The sequence below is a fragment of the Taudactylus pleione genome, unplaced genomic scaffold (assembly GCF_031769625.1).
Source record: "Taudactylus pleione unplaced genomic scaffold, aTauple2 ptg000095l, whole genome shotgun sequence".
Classification (NCBI taxonomy): domain Eukaryota; kingdom Metazoa; phylum Chordata; class Amphibia; order Anura; family Myobatrachidae; genus Taudactylus; species Taudactylus pleione.
In genome coordinates, this window is record NW_028284497.1 from 21,232,120 (window position 1) to 21,246,705 (window position 14,586).

Sequence of the window (14,586 nt, forward strand, 5' to 3'; positions counted from 1 at the left end):
TAACACATTCCCAGCTTGGGGATGATAAATTGACACACTGTATGTGCTACTATATTCATCTATTGCAGGGTTTCCCAAACGGTGCGCCGCGGCACACTTCCAGGGGTACCGCAGTCGGGTGGTCCAGTCCGGGCTGGCAAGTTAGTAGGCTGTGCCGTGCGCTGCTTTAGCAACAGCTTCAGCGCACAGCCATTTACACAGAGCAGGGCACCCAGCACAGGCTGCTGCACTGTGCATTGCAATAATACAGTTGTCGTGCATAACTGGCTCCGCCCCCACCATTTTCCCTCCTCCTCTGTGTGGCTACTCCACAGAAGACAGAACTAAGTCGGACCCTGTCCCAATAGTGGTGTCACTGGTGTGGAGAACAGCATGCCGATTAATAAGCAGGAAGTGCAGGGCTCCACCCCCTTCCTCTGCAGGCAGGACGGCACTGAAAAGGTACAGTAAGCAAAAGTGGGAAATGTTTGCAAAAATACTTTAATTTGTGACCAGAACTAGATGTGAATAAATATTTTCTAATGTAGAAACACTGTAGGCTACATGTAGTGCTCTATCTGCTGTGGAACTAAAAGTTCCAGCATAAGGTCATCCTATCTGTCCCCACTCCTATCTTACATCTGTTCCTGCAACCCTTTTGTATCCCACCTTCTCTCCCCCCTTGCCTTCTGCTTTTCATGCCTCTCCTTTCTACTGTTCTTTTCAGGGTGATAACTTAGCAATAGCCAATGTTGGTGAACAACCACAACCATGTCCATCACCCCATAATTAAAGCGAAGGATGGCAAGAAAGTTCAAAATTCTGATTTTCAAAATTTTTACTTAGTAACTCAACAGGAAACTATTTAAGCGCTGCACACAGGAGGTTATTATGTTAAGAGAATCTTGCCAGTTTTTGCTAGTGTGAGTGGTTCCAATGGAACCCCAACACTAGTTGAATCTATCCCCGTTGCCATAGGGGTGCCTCGAAAAAAGTCTGAGGCACTAAGGGTGCCATAAACCGGAAAAGTTTGGGAACCACTTAATGTATGACCAAAACTGACTGAACATATGCACAGGCCATACTTTAGTGTAATATGGTAAAGTAAAACACATTCAATAGTAGTGGAACTATAAACACAACTACATGGTTTTACATACCAGATAACACGATGGGCTTGGCAGACTGCTTGGCTTTTACTGTGTGTTGTTTCTGCTCCAATGCAGCCAACATGTCCCCTAAATCCAACTTCACAGGAGTTTTGCTCTTCTTCCCACTTCCTTTCGTCTTTGAGGACTCCTAAAAATAACAAAATGAATTTAGCAATTTATGACCAAGGTGTTTCAACTATAACTATTGTTTAGATTATGGGAAAGATTTCTGGACTGCACAACCTGACTATATATATGATGGGAGGTGCTACCTGATGAGACTAATTGCAGGCACAGAAACAGACAAATCTCAGGTGCACAACTCCAAATTATTAATAATATATATAAATGCAATACAATTTTGCAATCAATAGAGGTTTTTAGCATAATCATGGCCAAGGTTATGGGCCTACCCACCATATCCAGGCAACCTCTTTCGAGTAGGTATTGTTTAGATTAGCCAAACAAATGCCAGCTCATCCCCACCATTCCCATACTGCTCTATCTAACCGCAGCGCTCTGTAAAAATGGGTACACACCGTACACTATATTGGCAGTTCTTGCAATTCGCGATGGATCTCAATGACCATCGTATAAGTGCGTGCGGGCAAATCCCCCCCATTTCATTGTTTAATTAATTGGGTGGTTGCATCTCCCATCTAGTGTGCCGCACATCAGATGGGACGATGCCACGGATGAAGCGCTGCAGTTACATGAAGCATGTAACGATATATTGTATCGTCGGATGACAGATTGTGTAGTGTGTGCGATGTCGCAATATATCATAACACATACCCAGGTCGGACCATCATTCAGGTGTGTACCCAGATTAAGTATTGAGTCCTTAAGAGTTAGAAAAGTACAAATACATGTGAAATCTATTAGGTCAGAGGTTCCCAAACGCGGTCCTCAAGGCACCCCAACAGTTCATATTTTAGAGATATAGATTGTTGAGCACAGGTGGTTAAATCTCATTGACTGAGGTACTGATTAAGTCACCTGTGCTCAACCATGGATATATCTAAAACCTGAACTGTTGGTGAGTCCTGAGGACCGTGTTTGGGAACCTCTGTATTAGGTACGGTTCCAACTCCACAAAATTGCCCACATCAGACCCTTCATCTCCCAGGATGCCACCAAAACCATTGTCCACTGACTGTTCATCTTTCACATGGACTACTGCAACCATCTCCTCACTGAACTCCTCTGCTCCCATTTCGTTCCTCTCCAATCTACTCAACACTGCAAGCAGACTTATCTTTTTATTCAAACTACTAAGCATTACGTACAAGGCCCTCTCCAACTCCACAGTTCCTTACATCACCAACCTCATATCCTTATATGCTCCCTCCTGCCCTCACTGTTCGGCCAATGACCGCCACCTTTTCTCCACTCTGCTTACCACATCTCACTCCAAAATTTTTCTTGTGCTGTCCCCCAACATTGGAATGACCTCCCTTGTTCCATCAGCCTGCCTTGTTCTAAGCACGCAGTAAAAACCCACCTGTTCATAAAGCATATCCATCCACCATTAAAACATGTCACCACATAGTTTACCTCTTGCACTCTCCAATTCTTTCACCCCAGCTCCGGCCCTTTTACTGGCTCACTCTTTATGTCTTTCGTTTGTCTCCTCATTCCCTTTATACTATAACCTCCATGAGCAGAGACCTCCCGTTCTCATTACCTACTTCTCTTGCACACCTGCTACACTCTACACCTCCTCTTAGGTTCTTTGGCCCTGCACTCTGCTAATACGACCAATACCCTTTGCACCGCTGCCAATATATACAAGTTTCAGCTTACGCTGAATATTTCTATTGCACCTCTTGTATCAGTGGCTGTGCTGAGATTTGTAGTGCTAATTGTTACTTGTCCACTGTATTGCACGGTTTTACCCTGTATTAGCTCACTGTTTTGCCCTCTGTACGGCGCTGCAGACCACTTGTGGCACCCTATAAAGTTTATTACAGTTTCTAAAAAAGCAGAGTCAACAAAAGTACTCAAAAGACTGAAGCAAATCACACATTTGTTGTAGTAATGCAAAGGTAATATTAAATCAGACAGGCACAACAAGTAAACATTCTTGTACTAATGTAACACAAAATAAATACTGAAAGCTTGATTTTAGTGTATTCAAGTTTCGTCAATGAATTCCTTACCAATGCCTCTCTTGGTCCCCAGCTGTAGCTACTGTTACTTTTGCTGGTGTTCCCTCTCTCAGAAGCACCTGCAGAAGAGATGAGGTCAGGGAACTCTTCATCATCCTACAAGGAAAACGTATTGTGTGACTGCTTAGTAACGATGGGAATTAAGCAGTGAAGGCCATAAAGATGCTGGTGATAGGAGATTCAGTTATTAGAAGAACAATGAGTACATGGTTGCCAGGACTGTTCAACAAGGTTTAGAATTTGAACGGCAGGACATATTTAGGAGGACACAGAAAGATAGTAATGAGCGATTATGTGTAATGCATTATGTACACAAACTTGTTTAAGAGCTGCCTAGTGAGAGTAGAAATTTGAAAATTATGGAAATGTACAGACCTTATGGGTAGATACACAGAGAAAAATATACACTAGGCCAGTGGTTCTCAAACTCTGGTCCTCAGGACCCTAAGCACTTCACATTTTCCAGGTCCCCTAGTAAACACTTTGAGAAAGTCCGGCCACGTGGATGAAACACATCAGTGAGCTCCTCTCATCTAGCAGACCTGGCATTACAGATTCACCTGCAGCCAGCTTCCACCTCTGGTCCTGCACCACGATCCACATATAGCTTCCGGAAGGAAGCATTTGTCTTCGAGAAAAACTGTCTCACAGCACATTCCACCACAGTCTATTGGAACTGAGCACTGGCAGCCCGGCTTATTAACCACGGCTGCTTCACTGTTTCGCCTGCTGCTGGAGCGAACAGGTAGCTCTGCAGTACATCGCACCACCTCAAATTGCAGCCGGGCAACACCAGCCCGGCTTCTCTGAAGAGCGGGACACACATCATCCAGGAGGCTGGGGAAGACTACATGCATTCGGATCCATTGATGTAATCAGGACACTTGCTTCGAGGATAAGATAAGTCCTTTAGAAACGGCATTCATAAAGATCATCGTAGGGTGGCCACCCTTAATACCGGTAACTCGTATGCCATTTTTTAAGGTGGTGTTTTTTTTTCCCTTGTGTCAAGTATTTATTGAGCCCTACACAAAACAATACTAATGCCCTACGCTGACTGAGCAGAATTATATGGGTTGTATATCAGGCTGACACCTACTTATCTGCTTTTATTTATCCAGATCATTCCTGGATGGTTTTTACTATTTCATTATTGCTGCATTCTCGAATTTAATATTTTCTATACTTTATATTCTATGCTTTGATGTTTTTCATGGTCAATAAGAGGTCCAGACCACATATGTATAGATACATAAATCCCACTCTAGAATGTAACCAACTTTTGCAACATCTACCAATTGTTACATTGTGAGTCACATTTTAGATACAAAGGTTCCAGTGTACATCTACTGGCTTTTTGGTCGCTTACAGGGTATGATGTTTGATGTGATTTGGGACATATACAAGTATCTGTACTTGGTCTAGGGATGTTTTAGAAGGCGCACACATGTTTTGCTTATGTATAACTTTTTTTTATTTATGAACTAGTATAAATAAAATATACAAGGATTATATAATAAATAATTTATGTTTTAAAGCCAATAATATTATTCTATACTCAGGTCTAGGGCTGATATTCCATTCTCTTTGAAAAGGTTCACCTAGCAGGTGCACAGGTGTATTCATTACTAACCGATACATTTTAAAAGATACAAATGTGGAGCTAATTATTTCACTTGTGTTTCTGTGAGGAGACCTGGAAAACATGTATTGTTTGAGGTCCAGAGGACAGAGGGCGTGATTCAAAGCCGGACGCTCTTTGAGAGCACTCGGTCTGAATCAGGGCGTTCTTGTTTTTTTTTTTTTTTTTTAAAGACGGCCTCCTGGCCGCTCGCTAAGCTGTGGGTGACCACCCACAGGTTTAGCGAGCTGCCAGGTGATGGTCACGACCATCAGGGCTTGCGACGAGACCCTTGTGGTAGGGTCTCGTTCCCGCAAGCCCCAGTGAGCTTTCGGCTCTAATAGACATCACGAGTGATGTCAGTGGGGCCGCCCCCTAACGGCAGGCGTTCCTTCGGGAACGCCTCCGTTTGGCCAGCCACCCCCCCGCCCGCCTCCAAAATGGGGCAAGCTGTCAATCAAAATCGACAGCTACCCCGCTTTGGTGCGAGACCCGTAGCGACGGAGCGTCCATCGCTGGCAGGGTCTCGCGTAAGCGCAGTGGGGGACCATCGACCCGCTTGCGACCGGGTCTGAATCAGGCCCAGAGTTTGAGAACCTATGCACTAGTAAAATAGAATTTGGAGTTTGTTATAAGCAAGCCAGCATTAAAACTGTATTGGAATTCCCAGTACAGACATATAAAGAATAGATACACTTCAATTTGTCCTCGCAAAGTATCAACCTGCTTCCTAGTGGCCGAGAAGCTGCCCGCTGGACCCATATTTTCGTGACTTGGCTCTGGAGCCCACCCCTATCTCCACAAAAACGTGGTCTCTGTATTGTTAACCTGTTTAGCTTTGCCTGTCATAACTCCTACAAGGCATGCAAGACATTGCTTCCCTGAAACTGAATATAGGTAGGTGTGATCCACGCGCAGCTAGGACTCACACGGTCTCGGGAGCTGCTGAGTGTTAGAGATGTGAGGTCTCTATGGTTTGTGTCTATACAATATAAATCAAATTACACAAACCACTCACCTATGTACTATGGGATGTATTAGGTTACTAAACGGAATAGTGTGAATAAAATGGGCTACGTGTAAGACAATTGACTATGTGATTATCAAAAAATATATATTTATTTGTAGGAGACACAGTGCTCCAATAAAATATATGTAGAAATGGACCATGGCCGGAGTGTTTAACAGGAAGTTAGTAGGCTCCTTTAAGGTGCCTACACACTAGACAATATTTTGCACGATTTGGCCGATTCCGACGCATTGGAACGGCAAACCGTGCAGTGTACACCAGCGATAACGATGCCGATGATCTTCCCTACATGCAGGAAGATCTGGTAAACTCGTTAATGATTCGTTGCATATTAATCAGTCTTTAGGCACGAATGATATGTCGTTTCAGGATGTAGTTATGAAATTGTGAACAGATTTTATACTGGTTTCTTGATGAAGTAAAAATATTTTAAACTTAAAATACCAAGATGTTGTGTATCTTTTGTATATATTTTACAGCTTCTGCTGAAAAAGGATGGTCTTTTCGATAAGAAAGGATTTTGGAGACTATTTAAAACGGTCAGGCAGATAAGGTCAGTAGCTATATTTTTAAACACGCATTGTTAGTTGATGTAATGCACTATGGACACTTCCCTGTTCTTCTTGTTTTAGGTTTTAAACTTGTAATACAAGAATGCCACTAATATAAGACAGACATACCTGAAATTTTGGGAGCTCTTGAAAAACAATGTTTTCATTTGTGGACTTTACAGTTTCTGGAACTCCGCTGCTTTTCTTTTTTTTCTTTTGCTTTCTCTTTTTCTTTCCTACCACTTCTTCAGTTTCTTTAGCTATGCAAGGGGTCGGTAACCGCTGAAATTAAAGGCAAAATAGGGGAGGTGCCCATTAAACAAAAATAGAATTAGAAAAATGTTTGTGTGCGCGGTGTGCAATATGTTAGGTTCGCTGTAAGAGAAACCAGCATACTGTAGGTTATTAATGCCAGCCTATGTGCAAAGCTAAGTAGTATAATAACGGATGAAAAATTTCTCTACGCATGTTAACGAACCTACTGCCCATGTTTGTTGAAGGCTAGGTACAGAATAAGTTCCCCCCAAATTCTAGTGAGAGCTAGAAGATGCTTAGTTAAGATAGTGCAAGTCTGGTTATTTTTTTAGCCCCTTGTATTTAACCAGTAGCCTTATGGTGCATACACACGGGACGATCGACAATGATAACGATATCGTTGTTCAATCTTCTGGGTGTGCTGGACGATCGATATCGATCATCCAGCACACCATGTACCCAACGACTATAACGACCCGCAATCAACGATATGAATGATAACGATATGATCAGTATCGTTATCGTTCACATCGTCCATTTAAGTCGTGTGTACGCAGCTTTACTTAAGGTGCATTGTCAAAGCCGGATAATTGGCTGAGACAGGATCGGTTTAAAATTAAAAGCACAACGCCATTTTGCGAATGGCAATAAGACGCCATTTTGCGACTGGCCGCCCAGCGCCATTTTAGTGAAACCCATTATAAGTACATACGGCGATGTTTTTATACAGCGCCGTGCGATTCCCACGCAATAGAAAGAAGTTAAAAGTCCTCATCATATAAATACAGACAGTCACTAAAATATAAAATGATCAACCCTGCAAAACACGTACCATGGTGTACTCCACAAACACGTAGTCGCACAACGCTAACTAGCGTCTTTTCCCAAAACCCCAATACTTACACACTGAACACTTACATAAAATGTTCCCTAGCATTAAAGTGTAATATTCAAGGTTTATTCAGTATTATTAATGTTGTGAAATAAATGTAATTTGATATCTAAGGTTTAGCACATGGTAAGCAGACCGTGTTTGGTGTTGTACTGATCCGCTGTGTCTTTGCAGATTTCCGGTATCATCGGTGAGAAGATCGCAACATGTGTCGGCAAACTATGGACCATAGAGAGTTAAACATTAAAATGTACTCTGTAATGTAACCAGCTTAGATTTATTATGCAGCGGGAAACAGGACACAAAGAGCTGTTGGAGGCTGGATTGTGTCCATACGAATTGACCTATGAACTGTACTGTAACAGAAGAACCAGGAAGAAGAACCAATGGAATCATGCCAAACTGTTCTATTGTATTGCCTATCTATGCTAGAGTATATATGTAGGCTCTCTAAACCTGGATGCCAGTCTGCTTGCTTTGCTGTTGACGGAGGTTTCTACTTTGATGCCGGTATCTGGGTCCAGATCACGTGCGTATGTAACAACTGTACCTTGGGTCTGTATAATTTATTTGCGCTAATTGTATTTAGATCACAGCGTGTAACCATCTGTTTTTATATTGAATAATAACTTTTTGTGCTTTGGAACCACACTCAGTCTGAAAGCATTTATTTCTTTTGGGACTCATAACGCTAAATAGCGACAATTTTAGAAGGTATAGACAGGCAGGAATCGATAGCGTACACACGAAACGATCTGTACCACCAACGACTTGAAAGAGATCTTTCAGTGAAGTCATCCTGAGCTCTGAACAGAAAAAAAGTTGACAATATCGTCCAGATTGGCCTGCATGTACGAACGATTATAGATATCGTTATCGTTCATGCGGGAACGCGCATCGTTGGTCGTTCACTGCATAAAAATGAATGCTATGAACGAAATATCCTTGAACAATTTTGTTATCGTTCATATCCTTCATAGATATCGTACAGTGTGTACGCACCTTTACAGTATCAAACATTTAGCCAACTTTCCCTAGGCTTTGAGGTGAAAATATCACTTGAAAGAAATCCTAAATAATAAAAGAAAATAAACACACCAAGATCAATGTCCATTATATGTAGATTATCAGTATTAGAAAATGACTGAATAGTTGTATGGTAGGCTAATTTTGCAAAATTATATAAATCAGCCAAAGCTGGTAAGCACTGCAATAAATGCTAATCAGTGCAAGAGTCCCTACATTCTATATGGCACACTTGACTTACTTGTCATAGGCTCAATTAAAAATATGGCATGTTTACTTCTGCAGGATGTGACTACAGTATCTCAGTGTACTCCATTGTTCTCATTGCAGCAGGGCAGTGATTGAATTTTGTGGCAAAAAAATTGTCACGCTGCTTAGTACGAGAGGCAAAATTGTAACATTTTTGTCCAAATATGTGGCAATGTCAGAGGCGTTTAAAACAGGATTTTGGTACTTACCGATAAATCCCTTTCTCCGATTCCACAGGGGACACTGGAGGACTTCAAGACAGTGGGGTATAGACGGTGCTGAGTGGAGCTGGCACTTTAAATTTAAATGAAGTGTGACTAGCTCCTCCCCTCTATACCCCCCTATAGGCCAGTATTAGAACCGAGCCCGAGGGGAGCAGAGAAAAAAGATTGACAGAAGAGGAGGAGGCGAAAGTACAGATAACTGAAAGGTGAAAACAAAGCAAAATAGAATGAAACAAGAGACGACAAACATGTCTCTAACATTCATAACATCACCCTAGACAACTATCATGTCGCCAACAGGCATAACAGGTGTGGCAGAAAGAACAGCGCAGGGTGGGTGTCCAGTGTCCCCTGTGGAATCGGAGAAAGGGATCAGTAAGTACCAAAATCCTGTTTTCTCCTTCATCCACTAGGGGACACTGGAGGACTTCAAGACAGTGGGGACGTCCCAGAGCTCCCATCACGGGTGGGAAAGCGCTGAGAACCCTGCAAAACAGGCCGACCATATTGCGCTGCAGAAGTCGCAAAGGTGTCAAATCTGTAAAACCGAACAAAAGTATGCCGTCCTGACCAAGTAACTGCCCGTTATAGAGATTCCATAGAAACGCCTCGAGCAGCCGCCCACAAGGCACCCACTGAGCGAGTGGAATGTGCGGTAATGGAAGATGGAGGTTCTCTAAACGAGGCCAAATACGCCTGTCGTATGGTCAGACGAATCCATCGAGCCAGTATCTGTTTGGAAGCTGGCCAACCCGGACGAGCAGCATCATACAAAACAAAGAGTATCTGTCTTGCGAACGGCTGCCGTCCTGTCTACATATATGCGAAGAGCTCTAACCACATCCAAGGATCTAGAAGAAGGAGAATCCTGTGGAACAACCGGAACCACAATAGGTTGATTGATGTGGAAGGCCGAAACCACCTTTGGCAGAAAATCCATTCTGGTGCGTAGCTCAGCTCTAAGCTCATGAAATACCATATATAGTGGACGACATGATAAAGCTCCCAGCTCCGACACCCTCCTGGCGGAAGCTAGAGCCAGCAGAAGTATCACCTTCCATGAAAGATACTTCAATTCCACCGACTCCAAAGGCTCGAACAGCGAAAACTGCAAGAAAGACAGGACGAAGTCAAAGTCCCATGGAGCTGTAGGAGGAACAAAGGGTGGTTGTAATCTAACCACACCCTGCAGAAAAGTTTGCACGTCCGGTAATAATTTGGAAGCAGTAAAGGACCCTGAAGAAGCAGATCCTCTCTGAGTGGTAAGGGCCACGGATTGTCTACCAACAGGAGCTGAATGTTGGAGTAGCAAGCTCTGCGAGGCCAGTCCGGAGCTATCAGCAGGACCTTTGCCTGTTCCCTCTTGATGCGTTGAAGGATTCGAGGGAGAAGGGGAAATGGAGGAAGCAGATAAATGAATTGGAACCGCCATGGTGTTGACAGTGCATCCACAGCCACCGCTTGTGCATCCCTTGTTAGAGAGCAGTAAAGGGGCAGTTGACGGTTCTGCCTGGATGCCATGAGGTCGACCTGCGGAAGACCCCACCGTTGGACCAGCTGCTGAAACACCTGTGGATGTAGAGCCCATTCTTCTGGATGTACATCCTGACGACTGAGGTAATCTGCCTCCCAATTTTCGACGCCCGGAATGAAGATTTCCGAAATCGACCTTGCGTAGTTTTCCGCCCAGATCAGAACCCTGCTGACTTCCTTCATGGCCGCACGACTTCTGGTGCCTCCTTGTTTTTTTATGTATGCCACTGCTGTGGCATTGTCGGACTGGACCCTGACTGCTCGGCTCCTGAGAAAGTGAGCTGCTGTCTGTAATGCATAGAAAACTGCTCTTAACGCCAATATGTTGATTGGAAGACTCGATTCCTGTGCTGTCCAGCGTCCCTGGAAGTGATGCTCCAGAATTACTGCTCCCCAGCCTCTTAAGACTCGCATCTGTGGTAAGAAGTGTCCAATCTCCGAATCTCTTTCCCTCCGCAAGGTGAACTGAGTTTAGCCACCACAGTAGGGAAATCTGAGTCTTGGGTTGTAACCTGACTCTTTTATGAAGAAACAGGTGGGATCCCGACCATTGTAATAGGAGATCTAGCTGAAAAGGTCTGGAGTGAAAACGACCGTACTGGACAGCCTTGAAGGCTGCCACCATCTTCCCCAGAAGTCGGATACATGCATGAACCGAAACCTGCCGACGTCGAAGGACCAACCTCACCATCTCCTGAATGGAAGTTATTTTGTCTTGGGGAAGGAACACCCGTTGAGACTGTGTCCATGATCATTCCTAGAAACTGCAATCTCTGTGTCAGTTGCAGATGCGATTTGGGAAAATTCAGGATCCATCCATAACGAATGAGGAGGTTGTGCGTCACGGTGATGTCCTGTAATAGTTGATCCTTGGAATTCGCCTTCAGGAGTAGGTCATCCAGGTACGGAATAATAGTTATTCCTTGTTTCCGAAGGAGACTCATCATCACAGCCATAACCTTTGTGAATACCCGTGGGGCCGAAGATAAGCCGAAGGGCAAGGCCTGAAACTGGAGATGTGAATCCCGAACTACGAATCTCAGGAAAGCCTGGTGAAGTGGCCAAATGGGAATGTGCAGGTAGGCGTCCTTGATATCTAGAGATACCATGAACTCGCCCTCCTCCAAGCCTGCAATTACCGGCTGAAGAGACTCCATCTTGAACCTGAAGATCCGTAAGTATGGATTGAGATCCTTTAAGTTTAGAATGGGTCTGACCGAGCCGTCCAGCTTCAGAACGACAAAAAGACTGGAGTAAAATCCTTTTCCCTTCTGATGACTGGGGACTTGGATTACCACTTTCATGGACAGAAGCCTGTCTATTGCTTTCTGTAAGACCACACTTCTGTCGGTGGAAACTAGCAAACCTGTGGTAAAAAAACGATTCGGGGGTTGCAGTTGGAAATCTAGCTTGTACCCCCAAATTATTAGATCTCGGACCCAAGCGTCCGCCCTGGTTTCCGTCCAGACCTCGCTGAAGTCCCGAAGACGCGCTCCCACTCTGGGGTCCCCCAGGTGAGAGGGAAGCCAGTCATGCACTGGGTTTAGAAGTGGACATAACTTCCTGTAGACTCGAGCCTCTGGAGGCTGCGGTTCTACCCCGACCTCTGGTACCACGGGACGTTGACGATCCTCTGAAATGACCACGTGAACGACCCGGGGCCGAAAGGACCAAAACGAAGGTCCTGAGTAAGATCGTCTAGGTGGAGGAGCTGCAGATGGTAGAAAAGTGGATTTACCTCCAGTAGCCTGAGATATCCATTTATCTAGTACAGCCCCGAAATAGTAGATGTCCAGTGAAAGGAAGTGCTTCCACAGCCTTTTTGGATTCCGCGTCAGCCTGCCAAGTTTTGAGCCACAGCACCCGCCGTGCTGAAATTGCCAGAGCTGAAGTTCTGGAGGCAATAGAACAAACATCCTTAGATGCTTCTCCAAGGTAAGCTGCCGCTTCACCTATATGTTCTGCTAATGGAATGAGTTCCTCCATAGGTAGTTGATCTTTCATTCCGTCCACCAATTGCTTAGCCCAAATTTCGATAGCCTTGTTAGTCCAGCAGCTAACTATCGCTGGACGAAGAGTCACTCCTGCAGCGGTGTAAATGGACTTAAGAGTGTTCTCCAGTCTCCGATCGGATGTGTCCTTTAAAGAAGTGACTCCAGGAACAGGGAGTGTAGTCTTTTTTGACAATCACGATACAGATGAATCTACATTAGGGGGAGTTTCACAAGGCTTTCTATTATCTGCTGGAAAAGGGTAAAAAGATAATAAACGCCGGGACATCTGAAATTTTTTATCTGGATGTTCCCAGGCTGTCGTTAGAAGGGAATTCAGCTCTTCCGATATAGGGAAAGCCGTAGCTTGTCTTTGTTTCTTAAGAAAGAAAGACTGTTTTGCAGGACCTGAGTCCTCTTCCTGTATGTGCAATACCTGTCGTATTGCAGCAATCAAGGCTTCTATTCCCTCTGATACCTGTTCAGGATCAGACTCCAGAGGCTCTTTAGGCGAATCTGGGGCATATTCACCCTCTTCTAATTCGGGCATATCCTCCTCCTCCGGGTAATCCCAATGGAGGACTGAGGGTAACAATCTCTTTTTAGAGTCCAGCGGAGCGGACGCCATTGTCATGGCTTTGGAAATCCCCTCCATAGAAACAGCTAGGGATCTCGCCCATGCTGGTTCCTCTGTAGCAGCTGACCTGTAAGCCTCTCTATCTCTACGAGAAGCCTCCAGTTCAGCCGAGAGAGAGGACATAACAGATGTAACCTGCGTCCAAGACGGTGGTTCTGACATCTCTGCAGATTGTTGATCCGTATAACAACCGTCACACAATCTGGAGGTAGATGACTGTCCCTGTGTAAATTTTACTCCACACTTTTTGCAGTTAAATAACTTTTGTGAAGCCTTAGACCTGCCAGTCATGCTACATACAGACCCCACACAAACCACAAGAGGTTAAGTGACAGGGTAAGAAAAAACAGAATATACTGGGGTACAGAGAGATTGGAGACAACCACACTTGCCCACAACAGCGCTCCTAGCAGAGCCAGAACGCCAGGCAAAGGCTTAATTATTATTATGCTCCAAAACGCTCACTTTACATCAGCCTATACCCCTGCTGTGATACATACAGGTCCGTAGGCTGTCCAGCGCTGCCTCTCCCTGTAATGGCCGCCAGCAGTCTGCAAAGAAACGCTGGGGCTGATTGTAGGCAGGAGAAGGAAGTCGGAGCTAAATTCCGCCCCCTGCATTCTAGCGCCGTTCTGTAAACGGGCGCTTTACCCAGTATATTCTTACACACACACACATATATATATATATATATATATATATATATATATATACTGCCTCTGTATATATATACAGCCCTGCATTAGGCGGCTCAGTATTCTGCTGAGCTGCCTAATGCAGGGACAATGCCGGCTACCCTGCTAGTCAGGGAGCGCACAGGAAGCCGCCTCTGATAGCCTTAAGCTGGCTTCCCTGCTAATCAGGGAGCCAGCTGTACATAGAGACGCGCTGGCTGTACTGCCATCGGCGCGCTCTCTGGAGATCTGTGATGCCGCCTTTGTTAGCCATAAGCTGGCTTCCCTGCTAATCAGGGAGCCAGCTGTACATAGAGAGAGACGCGCTGACAGCTGAGCTGCCGCTGGCGCGCTCTGTGGGGGGTCTATGCAGCCGCCTCTGACAAGGCTAAGCTGGCTTCCCTGCTAATCAGGGAGCCAGCAGTACACAGAGCGAGAGACGCGCTGGCTCTACTGCCTTCGGCGCGCTCTCTGGGAGGTCCTGTGAGCACGCCTCTGTCAGCCCTAAGCTGGCTGCCCTGCTAATCAGGGAGTACTTAGTTCATGCGCTGTGCCGCCGGTGCGGATCTGACCGTAGGGCCACCTAATGTAGTAATAAGCTG

General features: G+C 44.9%; 1 protein-coding gene across 4 annotated transcripts in view; it reads right to left on the reverse strand.

Moving 5' to 3' along the window:
- The window catches only part of SECISBP2 (SECIS binding protein 2), a 38,824-nt gene that overhangs the window by 20,805 nt on the left and 3,433 nt on the right, over positions 1–14,586 (reverse strand). For all 4 annotated transcript variants that reach the window (XM_088470052.1, XM_088470051.1, XM_088470050.1 and 1 more), the window contains exons 3-5: positions 6,633–6,785; positions 3,293–3,397; positions 1,140–1,278 (exon numbers count right to left, since the gene is read on the reverse strand). In XM_088470052.1, coding sequence (XP_088326178.1) covers positions 1,140–1,278; positions 3,293–3,397; positions 6,633–6,785 — 397 coding nt within the window. The remainder of the gene's footprint in view (positions 1–1,139; positions 1,279–3,292; positions 3,398–6,632; positions 6,786–14,586) is intronic.